Source organism: Rhinolophus hipposideros (genome assembly GCF_964194185.1).
Source record: "Rhinolophus hipposideros genome assembly, chromosome: 7".
NCBI lineage: Eukaryota > Metazoa > Chordata > Mammalia > Chiroptera > Rhinolophidae > Rhinolophus > Rhinolophus hipposideros.
Window position 1 is genome coordinate 37,612,349 of NC_138053.1, and position 22,911 is coordinate 37,635,259.

General features: G+C 35.8%; 1 protein-coding gene across 4 annotated transcripts in view; it reads left to right on the top strand.

Annotated features, from left to right (window-relative positions):
• MCTP1 (multiple C2 and transmembrane domain containing 1) overlaps positions 1–22,911 on the top strand; it is a 493,160-nt gene that overhangs the window by 297,301 nt on the left and 172,948 nt on the right. For all 4 annotated transcript variants that reach the window (XM_081053522.1, XM_081053523.1, XM_081053524.1 and 1 more), the window contains 2 exons: positions 5,448–5,634; positions 10,400–10,493. In XM_081053522.1, coding sequence (XP_080909648.1) covers positions 5,448–5,634; positions 10,400–10,493 — 281 coding nt within the window. The remainder of the gene's footprint in view (positions 1–5,447; positions 5,635–10,399; positions 10,494–22,911) is intronic.

Consider the following 22,911-nt stretch of genomic DNA (forward strand, 5'->3'; position numbering starts at 1 on the left):
GTATAGAAGTGGTAGAATAACACATTATACACTAGTTTTGCTCCACCACTGTCACCATGGGCAAATTTTGCCCTCTCTGAACCATGACCTCCTTGTCCATAATACTTGAATACCTACAGAGCACTAATTATATTACAGGTGCTGTGCTAGGTGCCTGTCCTTGAGGCATCTCGGAATATTGACAGAGAAAGACAACTGCCAGTTATTTCAATGACAATTAGTAAAAATTAGCCAAACAAAGATAGGTAGATTCATCATCTCAGGCAGAGGGGTTGCCTTGTCCAAACACAAAGAAACAGTTGAGCCCTAATATGGATGCGGAAAGAATTACAAGCTGTCTGGAATGACTTACGTAGTAACTGTGAGTCAGCAAGCGACACACAAGCTGATGGTGGCCTGTGGAGGGCACCGTTACCTTGCTCAGGATATTTCATAGGTGGTGGGACGTCAGAGGAGGGACACAGTCAAGTTCATGTTGTGGACATCTGTAACTAAGGGGACTGAATTGTATCAATGGTTTTTGCCTTAGCCCATGTTCTCTAGGAAACAGAGCTTGAGGCACTGATTAAGTGCCGATGTTTTATCGGGAGGTCCAATCCCAGGCACTGAGAATGAAAGAGAATATGAGGCAGAGAAGACTAGGAAGCAAGATAAGGTGATATGTTACTAGTCTGGCTGGCCACTGTTTACTGTGTTTCAGAGACACAGCTGATTGCTCAGCAAGTGCACCTTCTTGGCCACATGTGGACAGGCAACATGGAGACTCATGCTTTGGGACAATTCCGAAGAGGGAGAAAGGTGTGGAGAGTTATGTCCCCATCTCCTATTTCATTCATCAAAGTTCACCCCACAGGGCGACAACTTCTGCATTATTTCATCTGGCTTCTTTGGCAATTGATTAGAGAGCTAGATCCCACACCCCACAGTGTGGCTTTTCATCCAAGTACAGAAGTGACCTGAGAAGCCAGACGTTTGGGGCATGTGGCAGTTAGGCCTACATGCACAGTGGCAGCCAAGGGAAGTAAACAACCCTTTTCGGCAAGTGATAGTTTGGCCAGTTCTCAGTAGAAGACCCATGAGGGCAAAAGCACAGTTGATTGATCATGGTGGTGGGTCAAAGAGCAGCCCCATGAGAAGGTACAGCCAAAGTCAAAGCTGAGGCATAGCAGGCAGCAGAGGACCCAGGAGGCCACGGTTCCCGAAGAATCTAAGGGGCTGTATAAGATGTGATAAGTTTTAAACCATGCACATGGAATCCCAACATAAAGCAGATGTAAGAGGAGCTGTTCTTTGAAACAAAGAGGAGAGTCCACACCCCATTTTTTCACACACCCCTTCCCGATGGTGACCTTTAAGGCACTTCTCTAGTATTCCTTGGAAGACAATTTGAAGTTAGATTATCTGCCTTCTAGCAAAAACATTCAGAGTTTTGGTGGCGGTGAGGAATAATAGTTCATTGTCTATAAAGTAAATTTGTTCTCATAGTCCTTTGTTTTGTGGAATTGCAAAGAAAGGAAGATGTAAATAAGTGTGAACATGGATAGAGTTATAATAAATTGTGGAATTTGGTTTTTTTGAGAAATTGGAGTCATTCTAGTTCACTTACCTCAGATTGCAGATGAGAAAACTGGAATTCAAGAGGACAAGTTGTCTTGGAAAAGGTCATACAACTAATTAGTGACAGATGGAAGGGTCTAACTCCTAATCCTGGACTCTGTTCCCTGTGTATGTATTTGTGTATGTATTTTTGGAGTTCATGAATTTACTTCAATACTTTTTTAATTTTGCATTTTCATTTTGATAACAATATAAAGCCATTAATTTGTGTCTATTCTGAACCATCTAGATGACCACTTAGTACTTCTGTATCCAAACTGTGATGAGTTCTTCCTGTCTCTTGATGTAACAGTACAGGCAAGCTAAATACAGGTGAATCTGACTGTCAGTCTGCTATAACAAAGTGCCATAGACTGGGTGGCTTAAAAACAATAGAAATTTATTTCTCACAGTTCTGGAGGTTGAGAAGTCCAAGATCAAGATGTCAGCAGATTCAGTGTCTGATTTCCTGGTGCATAGACTTCCGTCTTTTCTCTGTGTCCTCACATGGCAGTGGGAGTGAGGGAGCTCTCTGGGGCCTCTTTTATAGAGCACTAAATCCTATTCATGAGGGCTCCACCCTCATAACCTAATCATCTGCTAAAGGCCTGTTAATACCATCACGTTGGCCATTAGGTTTCAATATAGGAATTTTGGAGGCACACAGACATTCAAACCATAGCACTGACCCATAGCAATTAGTATTGAATCTACTTTGTAAGAGACTGGGTTGCAGGAGTTCCATCTTTGTATGTATTTATTTAACAGCGACAAATGGGTAGCAAAGGCTTTTTCTCTACCAAATTCCAATAATGATTTGATACTCATTTAATGCAGATATCAGTGATACTGTAATGCTAACTTCATCCTCAAGTTAACAAGAAAATTTTACTTAGTTTTCAGGTGACATTTCATTTAAAATGGAATCTCAGGGTTACTCTTGAAAAGAGTTTTTAGATGAACAGATCTGAATAACCATATATATATATATATATATGTATATATATGATTATATATATATACATATATATATAAATTAACTTTATATAATTTAATTAATATAATACCTGGTCTTATTTTACTGTAATATAAGACCGGGTCTTATAATATAATATAATATAATATAATATAATGCTGGGTCTTATATTAATTGTTGCTCCAAAAGACACATTAGAACTGATTGTCTGGCTGGGTCTTATTTTCTGGGGACACTATTAAGAACCTTAAATTCATTAATACTCTCTTGTCCAAAATATTTATATAAATAAGCATTTTTTTACGTTAGAAATTTTAAAGTCAAATTCAGAAACATTAAATACAGGATAAGATTATGTATATGAGTACACTCAATATCAAAAATTTGTTTGTAGCATAATCCTCCCCATAAATTTATAATGTTAATTTAAATTTTATTAGTTTCAGAGTTTTTAAAATTCAATTTGTAAATTTTTCTTAGTTTACCATCTTTTAAGAGCAATTAGTTAAAGCCTTCTTCCCTAGTTTATATGTGTGTGTGTGTGTATTTAAAGCATAAAAATAAAAATCACGTAATTCTATACTTAAAGCTGAGATAACTTTTCTGTTGAAACCAAATCCAGATATTACCCAGTTTAAGAACCAGCACACACTACCTCCTACGGTTACTTAATGACAGACTGGTCAAGAAAACAGCCTAGATCTTGAATTGCAGATTCCCAAGTTCAGGTCCTGACTCTGCTAATAATGAATTGCATATCTCCATTAACTCATGTAACTTCTCGGGCCCTCAGTTTTCTCTTTAGTAAATCAAGGAGATTGGGAGGATCACAAATCCTTATGCTTATTGGAACCAGGTACAGAATGAAATGAAATAGGCTAGCTTGACATAATAGACAGTATTGGGGACAGTAACTAAGTCAGAGGACATTTACTCTGTCTTTAAAATTATTTAAATTCAAAAAAAATTTTTTTTTTAACACTACAAGGAAAATCAACAAATCCATAGACCAGATTTGATCTGAAAGTTGACAATGCCCGGACCAGTTCATCTTTAGAGCACCTTCCTCTACTCTAAAGCCTTAAATGTAGTGACTCTAATATTAATGAGGAGTAGCCCAGCATCTATACGACCAGTGTGAAATGTTAATAGGCATAGAAGGATATCTTCCAGAAGGTTGCCTTGTGTTTTAGTATTTTAAGAAAGATGCAGTGTCATACAAAGGATAAGACAAGGACTATCGGGACAGGGAAATGCATGATCGAAGTGAGAGGAAAAACCCTTCTTGGTCTCAACTTTATCCAACCAAAAGTACGATTGGAATTGTAATCCCCATTCAATTCTCTAGCATCATACCCCGAAGCTAGTCTTCAAAGATTCATCCACATTCAACAAACTATAGGCTCTGCACTGTGCCAGATGCTGGAAAGATCTATAGAAAATTATAGTGATATTTTTCCTTTTTATTAGAGGATGCATTTGATTGGTTGTTTTTCACCATTGCATTTTTTTTTTATCCTCAATTTATTCCGGGGTTATTGACAAGAACTTAATTCTAATTGAAAATAGAATATTAGATAAGACATTTGACATATTTTTGCATCCTTTAGAGTGTAAGGAGAAAGCAGGAGAATGGATGCTTTGAAATGGGTGCTGTGTTCACAGAAACAATGAGGTTATTTGATACACATTCTAACTTTTAGAAGATGTTTTCCAGACTTGGCACAGACTTTAATTTCCTATTCGCTCAAGAGTTAGCGTTTAGCAGACACATTTTCTGTCACTGACCAGGGCATTTCTTTTCTTTTTCATTTTTTTGCATCTGTATTCCTCCCAGTTGTTTCTAGACCCAGCTATCACTCATGTCATTTTTGATAGGCAAAAATAAAAGGTAAATGTCAAACTTTGGTTCAGTTCTTAAAATTACTCAAGCTAAAGAGATGTTTGAGCCCAATTATTAGCTTTGAGGCACTGTTCATAGGAGTTTAATTAAAAAGCAAAACAATAAACAATAAATAGAATATAGACTAAGAAGGAACAAAAATTTAATCTATCTTCGATAGATTCTGTCCCTGTTTATGATATGTTACCACATTCATTCTTGTAATTGGCTATTTCCTGTTTTAAATACCTTTTATTCATATCTGCCCCCCTTACTTTCAGTTTACTGGCCTTGTGGTTACCATAGTATCTTTTTCTTCCAAGTTAAGTGACATTTTCATGAAAGGAATTTGCAAGGTGTATAGATAGATAGTAGCTCTGAGAGAGTAGCAAGTCGAGCATGGGCTGCTACGTTATGAAACCTCTCAGGACAATTCTGGTTTATAACACTCAAGCTATAATGTTTTCAGAGGATTTGTTTGTTTTTTATTGGAATTTATGAGTGTTTTATAAATAAATTGCCCTGGTTTTAAAAATGTAAAACTTATGGCATCATCAGAGTGCCTATTCTATTCACTTCACTGCTTAATAACATTTAAGAATAAGAGAAAAACACCCATTGGTTTAAAAGTGGCACAACAATTCAGACTCTTGGTAGCTCATAGTAGTTCTGTAAGCAGAGCCCCGCTAATGTAGGCCATCCAGAAATTGGAAGTCCCTGCTGATTTATGAATCTGGTTACAATGGGTAGTAATTGAATCAGATAAGTATGTTTTTTTGTATCATACAGGAAATAAGCAATTAGACACTAACATAATAAGGGTCTGAATTTTGTGAAGAAAGCTGACATGAAAGATGTATTCTTCCAGTGGTCCAAATAGTATTTCTATTGATTTACTTTTTACATAGCTCTGAGCAGCCTGCACTTTCACTGTTTGATGTGGCAAAAAAAAAAAAAAAAAGCCACTCGCTAATTCAAAACATTTGTTTTTAGGTGCCAGGTCGACCTATCTGCCCTGAGTAGGGAACAGACACACAAGTTGGAATTGCAGCTGCAAGAGGGCGAGGGACACCTGGTGCTTCTGGTCACCCTGACAGCTTCGGCCACAGTCAGTATCTCTGACCTCTCCGTCAACTCCCTAGAGGACCAGAAAGAACGGGAGGAAATATTAAAGAGATATGTACGTATGTAACCCTTCCCTCTCAGGGTCATGTGTGAGTAGATGAAGTTGTAAATAATTTACCTGGAGTGATAGAAGTACATCTGAAAAGCTGTCTGACAGATCAATCAGCAGAAGCAGAAACCTGGGCAAATACAGATATCGCACGTAACTGTGCAGACACACTTGCATTACCCACTGATGTCTAGACACCTGGTCTTCTCTAGAGCCTCTTTCAGAGCAAGTTCTAGATTCTGAGATTCTCCTCAGTGTCTTTATCATGCAGCAAAATTATCATGCAGAAAAACTTGCCATAAAGGAAAGTCAAGTTTACACAACATTTCTTTAAAATTAATTCATTGACTTTTTGTAATAGCAATTCATATTTCTTTGTATTTCCAAGTTTGAAATGGAATTAATGACACTTAACATTAATTAGTAGTTTGGCAACTAGAGGGTATTCACAGAAATAATTTTTATTTTCTACTGTTTAGAAAAGCCTCACTTTTATCCTTTAATTTTTCAAAAATTGAACATGAAATATAATTAAAAGGAAGCCTCCTTACCTTTTGATCAAATGTAGAATGATAGGGTGGAATAGGGAATCACTAAAATAACTACCTTCTCAATTTTTAACAAACCAAAATATCCACAACCAAATCTACCTACTTCCCAGCATCCTCACACTATCCATTTCCCACCATGTAGTTTTCCTGAATCAACAGAGAGGGGAGCTCTTACTCCACCATTCTGTCTCAATGGAGGCTCAAAGAAGTGAATGCCTCAGTACCCATGAAGCTGAGAAAAAAGCTTTTCCACTTAAAATTACAAAGCTTGTATTGTACGATGCTGCCAGGTGTTTAGAAGGCTCCTCTAGACACTCAGCTATGAAACCAAGCTCTGACTAACAAAGAACTGCTTATTTTTTTTTATTTTATTTTTTTTTTTTAGATTTTAAAATATTCCTCTTTGCTGACTGACATCCTTTCAATAACTGAATTTAATAAAGATGTACCTTATCAGGCTGTGCAGATAACATGAAGTGCTGGTACTAATGCTCTACAATATTCTTCAAACAGATTAGCAGGATGTGCGCTTCAGCAAATTTATTCTGGCTATCTCCCCTGAATCAGCTGTCTGCTAATGCTTGTACAACTCATCCACCAATGGTGTTATCATAAACAGTTTAATAGAGGTGGCTTAGCAAGGCTAAAGAGTATATGTTTTTAAACTACCTAAGAGCCTACGGTGTTGTGTCGCATATCCTAATATATAATTGCAATTATGAAAATTGTGTCACATTTGGGTACCTACCGAAACATAGTTTCGGTAGCCTCATGAATTTAAAAAAAGAAAGCCTCATGAATTAAAACAATTAAAAAAAAATAATTAGTATAGTAACATAAAAATTATTCCAGGTATTATAATACTGTATTTCATGGGTTAATATTTGATACTATCCCATACATTAGAATGATACTGCAGACTAGGTAATTAGAAATCATCCAACTATTATTGATTCTTTTTTTTTTCTTTTGCTGATGGGATCCCTTAAATTGGCCATTTCCATCCAGAGTTTGAATATTTGTTTTCCATACCTTCTTCCAAATACTAGTTATTATTTCAATAAAATGTAAAATATTGTGTGGATCTTCCAGCTAATTCTCAGGTTATATTCTACTCAATACATTAAAATGTGAACCATACTTAATATACTTTTGTTAGTTCAGTATTTCAAGCATAGGCTGTATACTCCCTCTACAGATGTACTGTCTAAGAAGCTACTGTATGCAATATAGCACCTGTGTTATAACTACACATAGCAATACAAGGACAAAGATTTATATATTGGGGCTTCAGTGTGTTTCCTTTTTATTATATAGATTATGAAATGAGTGACTGCTCTATCATGTCCGAAATCTCACATGTTTTGGAGACACATATAGAGGTTATTTGGAAAATTATGTATCTGTTTTCCTGTGAGAACGTGTATTTTTTAAAGTGTAGGTTAAGCTTAAGAATTTGATTGTGGTGAGAGAAGTAAATGAATTGCCCCACCCCCATGTGAGAGAGGTCTGAAAAGGCTCTGCATTGCTGTTGTTCAGCTGTTCATTGCGAAGCATTGAAGCCCCACAAATTAAACAGACATTACTGTGTGAGCCATTATTTGATCACCACATTCTGAAAAGATGGCTAATTCCATTTTTCTTTCTTTTTCTTCTTTTGGGGGGAGGAAAGCAGGGAAGGTCAATAGGGGGCGGTTAGTAATGGGTAGTAGACCAAGAGCAATTGTATGACCTTTTCAGAACGGGTATGCTGAACCCTTGCTCCCCCTTGTCACAGTTTAAAAACCAGAGGAGCTAGTTTAGAGAAGAAGTTGTTAGCATTCCATTTTTATTATGACATTTCACAGTCATCTGATTTAATGTCCCTTGACCGGATTGTCCACCGTGAGACGATGGGCTTGAAATGTTATTTAGAGCATTGATAAAAGGTGAGCGGTTCTAAGATGACAGCGAGTCATAAGGCTGGTGGTGTGACATTAATTTTCTCCATAACAGAGATGGAATAAGACGTCACGGTGACAAGCTGTCAATCAGCTCTGGCCCCTCAGAGCATCTCGATGCCATAGGATGGGGTATTGCCTCTCCCGTAATAGAGCTGAACTGAGATGCTCTCCCTGACAGCTGCTGCAGCCATAGAGAAAATATATTATACAGCCTTTCATTAAAAAAATAAAGAGGACTCCTCTCCAGAGCATTTCAATCTTTTCCCATCTATTGAGGGCTGAAAGGATTCACAGCAAATCATAGATCCCTCTGCTATGGAAATTTTTGGCTTCAGAAGCCATCCAGGTTTTGAAGCCTTCTAAAATAACCATAAATAACAAGGCAGGAATACCTTTTGATGAAGAATTACTTAAATATATTTGCAATTGCTATATTTAAGTTTTTGCTTTTTTTGGAATTCTTATCATAATTGATGTGTCACTAGCCTAAACAGTTGAAGTTCGCTATAAATTACAGAGTGTCAGCTGATTTGAGAAAATGAAACCTTCAAACACTAATTACCCCTCTAAATGGGAAGCAGAACATGGGAGCTGAAGCACCCAGAAGCTATAGGTCTGTGCAGTGAGGTTAGCAGTATGAAACAATTCTCAGACATGAGGACTGATGATATTTGTTTTAGTCACAATGAAACTTGGTTTAAATTGCTCCTGAAAAATTAAAGGACAGGAACCTTTTCCCAAAAACTCTTCTCCATCATTAGGATAGCAGACTTACCTGGTTTATAACACTCAGTAAGCTCTGAGATAAGAAGCTTCCCAAACCGATCATTACTACATTAGGAAGACAACGTGCCTACAAACCTCTGAATTCTAATACTGCGGTCTAAAGTTCCCACTGATAAACCTTTAATTTACAGGAATTTAGTACATTTTTTACTGAGCCCTATCATCTGGGTAATTTAAACAGATTGTTGGTGATAAACAAGTATTTAAAAAAAACGATAAAAGATTAAGAGCTAATCCTTGTGCTAAACACTTTTTTTTTAAAGTTAGGTTATGAGATTACATAAATATCTGAATCTTCTCCTCTCAATATACCAAGGTCATAGCTTCAGTGTAAACAATGAGTAGTCATACAGGACTGATAAAGTTAATATAGCAGTAAGCTTTTGTTCCTCCGTATTCTCACATGCTTAATACAGAACGGGGATGTTCTTTAGTAACATTTTTAATAGATAACTTTATTATGCAAAAGCAAGTCATACTCCTTGGTCTTAAAGTGTTTTAAAGATTATGATAAAGAAATACCTTTGATTTACTGAGTAGAAATGCTGATCTTATAAGAAAAATGCTACAATTTGTAAATAAGCAAATGTATATCAAGTTCAGTGGGTGCATTTTACTCTCCAAGCATTTATGCTCATTAATTAGTTTTGCACTTTTATATTGTTATCCCTCTTTTAATTCCTTCTGGTACTACATTTATTAAAACACTACCATTATTAATTTATGAAATTAAATAGGTTTTGGATCTGATTGTTATATCAAAATTTTTCTACTTCTATGCATACTGCAATGATAAATAAAATTACAAATTAAAGAGAAATTACTCATCATTTTTGAGTTTATTTTTAGTGATCAATTTGATTTATTTTAGATGATTTTATGTCTTTTACCTGAAAGGTTTATAGAACTACATAAGTATTTTAAATTAAAGATAGCAAATAGCCTTTTAATGATGTAATCTTCATCTACAACATGTAATTTCCAATGTCCATCAAGAGAAAATCGTAGGAAAAAATAATTTAATGTTGACTTTCTTACTCCCAAAGTCTGAAGTATTATATAACCAGAAACTTGTTTAAATATTAAGAATCTTGAGTCTCCAAACCATCATACTCATAGATGAAGGCTTTTTCAGAGTGTTTTGGTAAAGGAGATTGAAAGAAAAAAGCAGATATATCCTAGTCTATAATTTATTGTTCACCACCTACTGATAATTATTTATGGAGAAAAAATATTGCGGTATTTTTTATTCTTTCAAAAGATCTACTTACATAGCAACAATTATCTACATAAGTAGTGCATGTGTGTGTGTGTGTGTGTATGTACACATTCATGATGGTAGAAGAGTAATCTGTATTGAAGAAACACAAATATCCTTTGAGTCACTTAAGCAGCATCCTGAGATCAACCATAAAACTTAGTGTTTTCTCATGCACTCTTTGAGACTCTATAGGACCTTTCTTTTCTAACACTGATGTTGGGGTCTTTCAGAGCCCGTTGCGGATATTTCACAACCTAAAAGATGTGGGATTTCTCCAGGTGAAAGTAATCAGAGCAGAAGGATTAATGGCCGCTGATGTTACAGGTAAGTAATGATGCAGTTATTGTGTCTCTCTCTCTCTCTCTCTCTCTCTCTCTCTCTCTCTCTCTCTCTCTCTCTCTCTCCCCCTCCCTCCCTCTATCTATCTATCATCTATCTATCTATCTATCTTGTATGTAATCTATAGGTATATCGATATAGATATGTAGATATCAAACAGTGTGCAAGGTCTGTACCATTTAATGATTGAACTCTTCCTTTCACCTGACTGGAATATCAAAGTAAATAATATAAATATAAAGTTTCAGGGTTGATCTTATAAGGATTTGCCAACCACCTGATATTTATACTGTCGCTGGTTTTTAAAAGGGTAACATATTAAAAATGAATAATGAAAAATAAAATAAGTTTTGAATAATTGTTGTCTTCTCCAAGATTCAGTCAACATAGTGGGGATTTTTCTTTCTGGTTTTGTCTTTTGGGCACTGTAGAGTAATGCTATATCTTCTTCTCTCAGACGAGATCAGCTTCTCTCAGATAATATCAGAGTTTCAACAGTTAACAATTCAAACATGTCTGAAATCTGTTGCACAGTACACTGAAAAGTTTAGATGCATAATTCTCAATTACTTGGTATGAACTCTTGGTATTTGGATTGCTGAACCAATTCCCAGTTGTCCAAATTTCTTAGCACATCCCAGAGATAATTTTAGATCTAAACTAAGCATCCACATTGTTCTAAATTTTTTTAAACAAAGAATTAGACTGTAAAAATGCCCAAATTACTTCTGTCTCTTAAAGCTTCCTAGTTTGGATATCACTGTTTCTAAAACATACTGATTAACTGGCTAATGGTAATTATTTTATCAATTTCCAGAATTAAATTTGCAAATATGTAACCATTTATTGTTTAATTGCATAGGATTTGGGGAATATGTATACCATTACTTAAATTGTCCATTTTAAGATGGACAACAAATAGGACTGACCAATTTTGGTGCAAATTTCACTGTTTCTGAAAGAAAGTATTCACTTATTATTTATGGAAATATGCTTACCATTGTGAATGTTCAGCAAGTTGACCATAAAAAGGTAGCTGACTTATTTGAAGGGGAGAAATATACTTTTCCTAATCTAAGGGCTTGCAAATCCATTACATGATCGCTGGTACCCTTCTTTAATTCATCAAATCAAAACCAATGATCACATACCTTAAAACTAAAACAGCAGATAGCTGCTCCAGAATGGCAATATTTTTAAAATTTTAGTATCATAGTATCAAGTGACTATTTTAAAAATAAAAATATTCAGACTTTACAGTTCCTTTACAGAGGTAATTATCAACTCATTTATAACCAAGAAGATAATAACTATCAAATATTCTTTCAAAATAGGCATACCTGAAGACAGTGAGAGAGAAGGTCGTCTGTAATCATTCTAGATATATGCTGACTTGGCTCCTTGTACTAAACAATCAGTGAATGTTAAGTTTATTCATTTTCTTTTTTATTTCTGGTAAGGTTATAATCAAATTAATCTGGACACAACCACTATTATTATTATTATTATTATTATTATTATTATTATTCTGCTGCATTTATTATTAGAAACACAGTCAACAATAAACGATTGGTTCCTCTTTTTTTGTTCACTTTGGACATGAATTTCAAGACTGGCCTAGGAAACAGTATTGCTTTTGCACTACAAAAGTTATGGTTACCCTGTGAGTCCCAGCAGCAGGTAGATTCGTAGATTAAGGAATTCATGGGCATGACACTCACTCTTGGGAGACACCTTTGCTTTTCTTCTGGATTTTCTGTATGAGAGGGGAACACCCAGCGTTGTTGAAAACATCTGAAGATAGGAAGAAAAGCCGAACATAATCAGTGTCTTGGAGGGCACTTGAGTGCTCAGAACTATTACGGGGCATTTATAGTGGGCATAACAATTTCATATAGAAAAATTCAAGTCTTAGTTACTTCAGAAGCGCAAATACCTGCCCATTACTCAAATTGAATGCAATTATAAAAGTTTTTTTCTTTTGTAGGGAAGCTGTCCTTACTTGTAAAACTTCATAAATATGCAAACTACACTAAGCCAGTTGGTGTATATACCACCTTGGCAGTTATATTCCACTTTGAAAGTTCTTTAAGAGCTGGGGGGGTAGGGGAGGAAGCAGATATATTTCTTTCCAGTGGTTGTAATTTCCTAATATGTAAATTAATGTGACTAACAATACCTTTTTCCTAGGGATTCAATGAGACATAATTTTTATCTGATAAAGTGAACTTTAATTTGCAAGATACTAAATAACAGATTCTCCATTTTTTTCCTTCCAGTGTTAGGGATATAAATCTAGTGATTCCTCATTGCACACTGACCTTATAATCTAATGTTCTCTGAATTGAACAAGAGAGATGTTGAACTATTCAGGGGCAAGAGGATAATTCAGTCTTTGACCTTGTTCACTCTTGGACCTCTTGTGGTCTTTATGATATTTGTGATGGTGGGAGAAACTGATGAGCGTATATTTAAGTCAGCAATGTCTGAATATACTACTAATTTTTAAAATAATCTTTACTTCTGGAAAAGATAAATATTTATATATATACTGGTCCTTCTTGGTCTTTGGTCATTAAATTTGGGGCACAGATAAGCTCTTTGTATACTTTATCTCTTACTTGTTCAAAGAAGTACTTTAAAAATATGTTGTACAGCTCAAGGATACTCACAATCAGGCTCTACAAGATATTCAGCAAGTTTGAAAAAAGGAAATTAAGTCAACAGTGTTTTCTTCAAATCCTCAAATTAGTGTCTATTTAGGAGTATTGTGGGTGGAGAGGGGAGAGTTTAAATCACTGATAACTCTCTGTACTAAGGGAAGAATTTTTTTTCCACCTGGTGTAAGTGAAGTTTTTACTATAAGATGCTTGCTTGGCTTCAGAACACTTTTTTCTAGACAAGTCTAGCAAGACAAACTTATATTTGGCCAGCTTTGCTCGATTTTTAAAATACTTTAATGATCAGAACATAAAGTTACACTTCCATAGTTGAAGCAAATAATTTTAAATTGCAGCATTTCATCATTTAACATGAGCACAGGAAGAAGAGATTCTATAATCCTTTAAGTAGCCATCAATCTTAACTGCACTTACAAAGAATTTTTTTTCCTTTCAAAATGTAAAATTTTTCTTTTGTTACAACACATTCATTGAGAAACATTGTGATACTGTATTAACTCTGTGTGAATAAAGAGCAATTGAGACTCTCTTTGAATGAGTGAGTATAAAGCACAAATTACTTTTTAATGAAACCCTCAATTCTTTCCCTTTCCACAAAAAGCCTATAGCCTTGTTCAGCTGAACACAACTACAGTAGGTCACTTCACTTAAGCCCCTAATAAACTGTTGATAGTTGGGGGTCGTTTTTTTCTGTAGCCTCAATAGCCCAGTGTTGGACAGTGCACTTCAAATCATTAAGGTTAATACAGATTTAAAAAAGAGATTAACTCTGCTGGTTAAGGCCTCAATTTATAACTCCCACACATACACATGCATTGAACAAGGCACAAGAGTGGGTTGAAATTTCAGTCAAATTGTGGGCAGCCTTTCACAGCCGGAGAAACTGGCACTCTGGTTTTCAAAGTTGGTCAGCTAAATTCTTCGTGAGGGAAAAAGTTTGGTGAACTGAAAAATACTGTGCAGTACAACTTACTTACCTTTCAACTAACCAGTGAAAAGGTTAATGTCTCTCTAAGCCATCAAAGTAAAATCTAGAGACTGTCTGGCCCTGTGTTCACTGGGGAAGATTCCACCGCTAAATCAAGTGTTCCTTAAAACTGGATAGCTTGTGAGAAGAGAAAGACCAATGGGAGAAAAAAAAATATTTTCTACGGTATTTTTGGTGGAGGGAAACAGTCCATGTTGAAATTTGCGTTTTCTAGCTTCTCGTTATTCTTTTCCTTGGATGGGACCTAATTTCTACTTTCTTCAGAACATTTAAAGTTTTCTATGCTGAGTGAGACTTTCTTTGCAGAATACTTAGACTTGGCCTATTGGTTCTTTCCAGTTCTAAGAGAAGTAAAAGAGTTTTTCTCTTCAGCCCCTCCCCTACATTTTCCCCTGAGTTTTTTTTTTTTTTTTCTTTTCTTTTTTTTGAGCTCCCCAGGAAGAGGTCACAGCCTCCCCAGGGATACCAGCCACTCAGTTTCAGAAACAGTGATATGGTAGCACTGTGAAACCCTTTCAACAGATGCCCTACCTTTTCACTGTGTTAAAAGGTACACTAATATAAAACTTCTGCACCCCAGGTGAATTGATATCTCAAATTAATGCACCATCTCTTTCAGGAAACAATAGAGGGAGAGGGAGAGAAAAAGGAAAAGAGAGAGAATTTTACAATTAACATAATCTGTCACGGAAATAGTCCCATGTAAATGAGCATATCTTTTTCTGAAGCAAGGCTCTGCATATAGACTTGCGACTCACCAGCTCCATAGGATGGAAAACTACTCGTTATTAAGAGAGATGTTTACTACCCTTTTCTTTGCATAGGCTTTTCCCATGTTTTTCTTTAGGAAAACTGTCGTCATTGTTGGAAAATATTTAAGTAACAAAACAGCAAAAAAAGACATGCTACAGTGTGTTGTTTTTTTTTTATCAGTCTCCCTGAGAGTCTTATTATCTTAAGAAATAACAGTTAGCAGCTCAGATTCATTAGCAGAGCTAAATTTAAGCCCCATTTGACAGGCTGCCTAGAAAACATTTTGTTTTGCTGTCTGTGGGCTTTAATTAAGATGTGTTCAATTTCAGTCCTCTCCGTCTAGCCCCCCCACCCCCCCAACTTGCTGTGTCACAGACCGGCGATCAGACACTTTTAGATGGTCCGGCCCATGACTTTGACCTTCTGCGCAGTCCTGCGTTCCCTGGGGAACCGTTCAACTCATGAGGTCTGATTTCACACTTCCAGGATGCCTCAGCTCTCTTAACAATGACAGGGAGACAAAGCCCTTTAGAGCAGGCCGCATGGGGACTTGTTTAAATTGGAAACCAGAGAGGAGTCAAGGAACAAGGTTATGGGCTACAGAATAGTGCTTTTAATAAAGAGCTCACAGCTCTGGCTCAGCTCAAAGAGGTCTACCTCTGTACCATTAATTGAGCCATTTATCTGGAGCATCTTAGGGTTCTACTTTCTCACAGAATTGTGTGGTAAATATCAGCTAAGAAGCAAATGAGATATGCATGAAATGAATTTTAACACTTTGATTACTGTGCCTCCAGTCTTCATTAAAAGTAAATTTATTTGTATTTCTGACCTCATTATCAGTAGGCTGCCTGCATTTTTATTGGTGCCTGTGATTTCCAGCATGAGTGTGCCATGACAATATCTTTTATACAGAGATTTGGATTTATTATTCTTGGTATTTCCCCTGAACGTTATGGGTCTGTTTAGAGAAAGAAAATGAAAAGGGACGCGGCACAAAAGAAGGCGAGTCGGTTCTTTGAAACTTTTATATACAGTTAGAGAAATGCCCAGCACCTATACGTAACATATACAAAATATTGTCCTTTAAAAAAATGAACTTTTTGCAGGTTGTTCATGCAAATTGCGCAAGATGTATGCGCAAAGATGTTGTCTGAGTGGCCCTCAGAATACAGTAAGTCTACTGGAAGAAGTAGTTATGTTATTGCTTTGATAGCATTGTAATAGTTTGAATTTTTAATAGCTTGGGCCTTCGATTGCCATCACCACATTCAGTAACATTGATTATATCTGATAAATGCAGGCTTAGATTTTATGATCATTATTTAAAACCTATGTTGGAATGAGAAAAAATGTATATCCTTTAAACTTCACATAGTTCTATTGAAAGTATTATAATACATAAAATATAGTGTAAGTCCTTAATATTTGTAAATTATTAAGGGTCAAATCATTTACCAAATATGGCATTCTTAATTTTTTAACTTTTACTATCTTAAAATATTAAAATTATATTGCTAGAAACAAAAACCTAAGTCTTACACAAAATGTACTAAAAATTTCCCAAGCACAGTGTGTTTCATTTCCATTATATAATCTAATATTATCTCTATTTGCTTTTTAATAATTAAGCTTGTAGAAGACTATTAGGCAGATAGTAAATTTCATCTAATTTATAATGCAACAAAAATGTCCAGCACCTGACATTCTTATCATTATAATATACCTAATTTAGGTAACAATATTGTATACATACATGTTAAATGTCTTAATACTATATACATCTCTTCCTTAAGAATGAGACTAAACACAAGCATCACAAGGAAAGAAAGCAAATCATTTATTTTCATTCTTTTGTGTCACCAGATCTCACATAGATATAAAAGTTGCTTCCTTTCAGTAATTTTCAATGTTTTAAAAATTATATTCTATTTATAGAAATTCAAAAGTATTCTTCCAAAACCAAACTGTTATCAAATATTGGTGAAAAGGGGGATTAAAATGATAATTTAACACAAAGCCTGGTGAGGCCTGAGTATGAACTAGTGTTTTACAGGGAATTACAGGAATCATGTGTGATTCATATGCAGGTCACATGGTTCGAAGATACTGCTCTGGTAGAATGGGTGGGATGACAAAAGAGATTAATAATTGGTTTTGATATGCTCTAGAGGTGAAGAACTATGGGTTGAGAAACTGGTGGTCCTGCTATCAATGGGAAATGAGGGAAAAAGAAATACTATAAAGTAATTAATTGAGTTCTGTGGAACTAAGATTACAAAATGATCCTTTGAGTAAAGCAATAGAGAATTGCTGATTTGGCTTGGAGGGCTAGCTCTAGGATTTCACTCAGTGCTTGAAGAAATGCTTTCAAATGCTAGAAACATTCTTTAAAGTTAAACTATTACTTCTGTTTTGTTACGTTATGATATACTTGTGTAAATAAGCAATGCATCTTCTAGAATGATGGATTTGGGAAATGCTGCAGAGAGGATCTGGGGGAAAAAATCTTACTATAGGAATATTTGGTTTATATAATAATATATTTAGATGCATAAATGACTAAACAGTCAAGCCCAGAGAGTGATTATATTAAAGGATTGATGTCAATGGGGATGGCAAGTGGAGGAATACAGAGACCTGTCCTTGGTCTAACCTGTTCAGCCTATTTACTAATGACTTGAAGAACTAATTGACTGCCTCCTTATCAGACTTGCTGGGAGAAAGAGTTAACTCATTTGGTATGAGACCAATCTATATGTATATAAAATATATATGTATATTGTATGCCTGTATATACAATACATATGTGTATAGTATGTCTCTCTCTATATATACATATATACATATATATACACATATATATATATAGTGTATAATAGGCTTAGTTCTGACTGAAATAAATAGGCTTAGTTCAACAAAGTGAACACTAAAAAATATAAATCAAAGACTTACCTTGGTACAAAACGGTGATGTCTTGCTTTAACAGTAGGAAACAGAGAAAAGATTTTAGGGTTTGAACTGAGTTTCCATTTCATAAGAATGAATTACACATACATCAATTTTGTACATTGAATAAAAGGGAAATGTTGAGAATGATACTCTCTTCAGGACTCATCATGGATATGCATTCAGTTTTGGAAGCTATTCTTTACAGAAAGACAAACTATTAGGTTGGTGCAAAAGTAATTGCAGTTTTTGCAATTGTTTTTAACCTTTTAAACTGCAGTTACTTTTGCACCAACCTAATAAAATTGGCAAACTAACCAGAATATGTTTGTGTTTGGGCTATCTGGTGTTTAAAATCGAGTCAAAGAAAATAGTAATAATAAGAAGAAAAACAACAACTAATATTTATTGAGCCCTTATCACATGTCAGACACTACCCAAGCTTGGTAAAAGGATTATCACAATGAATCTCACAACAATCTAATTAGGTACTGTTGCTATTCCCACTTACAAATTAGGAAACTGAGGTGTGGAGAGGTTAAGTAGCCTGTTCACATTAGCATGTTGGGAAGACTCTGTGACAACTGCTTACCCTCCTCCTGCTTGCAATCTGCAGCAGCAAAATGAACTCCCCGTGCTCTCAGTTAACGGAGTTCTAATGTCAGATCTTAGGCAAGGATATCTGATTGGTGCAACCGAAATTACATCTGCAACCCCAGCTGCAAGAAAGTGTAGAAATGTCCCTCTGACCTTTGTGGCCTCTCTAGTTCAGGAAGAGATGCTGGAAGGTAGTAAGACTAGATGCTCAGCAAGCCAGCCACACTATCTAGTCCAGGGGGCCAGGTAACGAACAGTAACGTGATAACTCTCTAAGTGACAGGTGCTGTGCCCTCACTTTGTACCTATTAATTCATTTAAACTTAAAAATTATAATTGGCAAATCATAGAATCGATACAAGTTACCGAGACACAGTTTTGTGCACAATGTAAAGAAACATTTCTCAAAAGACATAATTGCCAAAAAATAGATCAGAGTATTCCTGTTGAGGTAGTGATTTCCCCATGACTGGAACTGTTTAAGTAGAGCCTTTATGACCACTTGGTTTCAGAGAGATTCAAGCCCTAGATGAGCTTTTGAACTTGGCCTTTAAGGGCTTCTCCCCCAGCCTTCAGAATCTGAGCTTCTGCAGTAGGTGCCAAGATGAATAACAGACTCCGGAATTAGTAGGTATTTTGTAGAAGAGAAATAAAAAGACAAAGATATCATTCTGAAGACAAAGACTTGACAGATGGCAATTTTCCATTTTATTACCTAGAAATATAAAAAGGTTTAATCACTTAATACAGTACGTACTTAATTTTTTAAGTTTAAAGAATTTCATTCTACTGCAAAAGATTTCTTCAGCTAATTAATTTACTTGCAGGGAAGATTATCTGAAACACATTCTAACTGACTATATATTTACTGTAGGGCCTAATGTATCTATGAGAGCTTACAAAAACAAAGGAACTTATATTATTATACTCATTTTAGACCGAACAACTTTTGTGTTCCTAATCTTGTAACAAGTCACTTGCATATAGTTTCTATTAAATATTAATTGAAAATGAAATATTTAAACATGTTTACCATAATTTATCTAGACCCTTAAGAGCATAGACAAAATTTCTGCGTAGCCCCTCCTCAATTTTATAAATCCTGTAGTCTCCCTTTTCTTTCTATATTTCATTTCCAGTTTCTGACCTGTCTCATTTTATTTTCCATACTTCTGTCATAAATTTCACGCCTCCCAGCATATACCAAGATGGTCCAATACTAGGGCTCAAGAATGCATGTAATTATACATAATAGTTTAAATATTCTTTTGCATCTTGTTCTAGATCCCAGGAGAAATAAACTCTTCCCTGTTTCCCTGAAAATAAGACCTACACGGACAATCAGCTCTAATGCGTCTTTTGAAGCAAAAATTAATATAAGACCGGGTCTTATATTATGTTAGATAAGACCCGGTCTTATATTATAGTAAAATAAGACCGGGTCTTATATTAATTTTTGCTCCAAAAGATGTATGCGAGCTGATTGTCCGGCTAGGTCTTATTTTCGGGGAAACATGGTATTTGCATTAATTTTTGTTTCCATTGCTCTTTGTCATGGTACTCGAAGTGTGTCCCAGGACTCTCGGGGGATCCCCAAGACCCTTTCAAGGTTCTAAGAAGTCACTTTCATAATAATACTAACATGTTCTTTGCTTTTTTTCGCTCTCATTCTCTCATGAGTATACAGTGGAATTTTTCAAAGGCTACATAATATGTGATCATTTTGATGTTAACATGTCATGAATTTATTATTGTTATTTTTGAATGAATAATTGATAGTTTTACATATTCTCATTTTTAATTTCTAAAATGGTAAATATTGATAGCTATAATCTATATAAACAAAAGCCTTCTGAGATCCTCAATAACTTTTAAGAGTTCCTAAGGCCCAAATGATTAAGAACAGAACTGTTGCTGCAGGACACTGATTCTCAGCTGGGGGAGGGCAGTATTGCCCCACTGGGCGTTTTAGAGATTTGGGGGGAAATTTAATTGTGACTGGGGAGCCCTACTGCTTTTGATGGCAGAGGGTGGGGGATGGCAGAGACATGGGGGTGCTAAATGTCCTACAAAGCTGTAGACAGTCTTAAATAGTGAAAATTGTCCCGTTTCTACATAACTAAATGTAGACATTGATTATATGTTTAAATTCCATTTCATGTTTATCTGAGCCTAGATCGTGTAGTTACTCAACCCTTGCAAATGGCTGCCATTTTACACACCAACCACCATAGACCTTAGGATTGCCTCCAAGCCACTTCATGATCGTGTTTCCCATTACATCTCTGACATGTTCGCCTCTTCTTCCCATCGCTCTCTGTGCCTCACCAGGCTTTGGTCTGGCTCTTCCTGCTGCCCGAAACGCTTTTCTCTGGAAAACCACTTGACTGCTCCTTCGCTTCCTTCAGTTCTTTGCTCCGACCTCAACAACCCTAATTACATTTATAAATTGTGCTCCTCGCCCACTCTCTTCAAACTCCTTATCCTACTCTGTTTTTATCTGTTTTCCATTAGCATGTACCACTCTCTAATATACAATATAATCTATTTATTATTTATGTCTAATATTTATTCTCTTTCTCTTCCTTCCCCACTGCAAGTAAACTCCAATAAACCAGAGACCTTTTGTTTTTTGTTCATATGGCCTGGCACATAGTAGATACTCAATAAATATTTGTTAAATAAATCAACATATGGTTTTATTATGAACATCGTTTTACTTAGTCCTCCATTATAACATTAAGACATTATAGTAAAATTTGAAATCATGTGGGTCAGTTTTATTTTATTTCATAATACTAAGGAGGGCATTACAAAATCTTCAGTATGAAAAAAAGATGTATTAGATCTAGTGGGCCAAGAGACACAACTCTAGCAGGTCAATTTTCCTATCACGATGAAACCTGCTTTGTGACTTGGTGAGAAAAGAGAAGCCCCATTATTATTATTTAGTCTCTGAATCAGATCCAGTGGGAACCCAGTGAAGACTGTCAGTTAATTGTAATTCTACCAATCAGACATTTAAAATATGTTTAGGTCAGACAGCAAAAAAGGTTAAGGTCAAAGCCCCCACTCCAGTGATAAGGGGAGGATTGGAAGATATCTCCAACATACGTTGCCTTTTGTTCTGGTGGACCCTATGGAATTCCCTCAACTGTAACATTGTTATAGGTTATGATTGAAATTCCAGTCTGTAGAAAGGACAGATGGCAACCTTTATTATAATCAAATGGAAAAAAAGAAGATGAAAGTATAGCCATTTCAAACTGTGGCAACTGAGGAAATTAAACCAGAGAGCTTAATTTGTGCAAGGTAGGCCCAAAATAAAAGGCCCCCATGGGTATGAATTGCTTTCTATGCTATTCAAAGCCTTCTGTGTTTACAGAGACATGGCAACAAAGAGGTGGTCACTGGGTTCTCCCCCCCACACCACACACACACGTTTTTATAACACATCACATCCAGCAGACTGTGCTACTTGTCAGCAGCGAAATGACCCTGGACAAAGCCCACCACTGATGGATCAGGATTAACTTTCTATTCTGGGAGTAAGAATATCATTCAGTATCTTTTGAGTGACTTTAATGCTCAAACCAGCATTTTGCACAAACTGAAGTCGTTCACTTGCCCACAAAACAGGTAGCAAGCAAGCAGGGGTGGTGCAGACTTTCCCACAGTTCTTTATAAATATGTCAGTGCTGTGACCTCAAAGATCAAGCGCTAAAGAGTAAGAGAGAATTAGCCAGTCCACGGACCCCATTTAATCCTCAGTGCCGTTTTGAAGATTGCCAGAAAAGATGCCCATCGGAGACAATTCTGACATTTGTTTTTATTGTTGTAGGGATGACTTTCCACCATAAGAAGAACTGAGGTGATGGAGTATAGGCTTTAAAATCTGTTACAGATTTTATAAGTCAGAGTAAAAGGGTCTCTTTCTAATTTTAATTCCCTTGAGAGGTTTTTTTTTCCCTATGAAAATATATAAGGAAAAATATAATCCATAGTATTGAACTAGATTATGTATAAACTCATCAGTCATCACATGATATTTTTAAGTATTTTATAGTAGTTATGTAACATGTCTAGATGTTTGCATTATAGAGACCCTATTAAAAGGATACACCAGTAAATTTAAGCTAAATATCCTTCATCATAAATTGTTAGTCTTCTTTTTATGTCATTGTCCTTCACTCCTAGAATTGCTGGCGATAGAGATGTGTAATCACCACCGATCACCAGGGTCATCTCCATAGCGGAAAAGCCTGCGCCTCCTTCTCCCCTTCCTGTTGTAGAATGAGAGCAGGGTATGCTTTCTCCCCATTGCTCTGATTCAGCCTTTCACTTACCTTTATTACAGCGTTATCATTGTGTATTTACATGTCTGTCAGGCCCACTAAATTGTGAGTGCCTTGAGAGAACTGGTCTATGTCTTAAT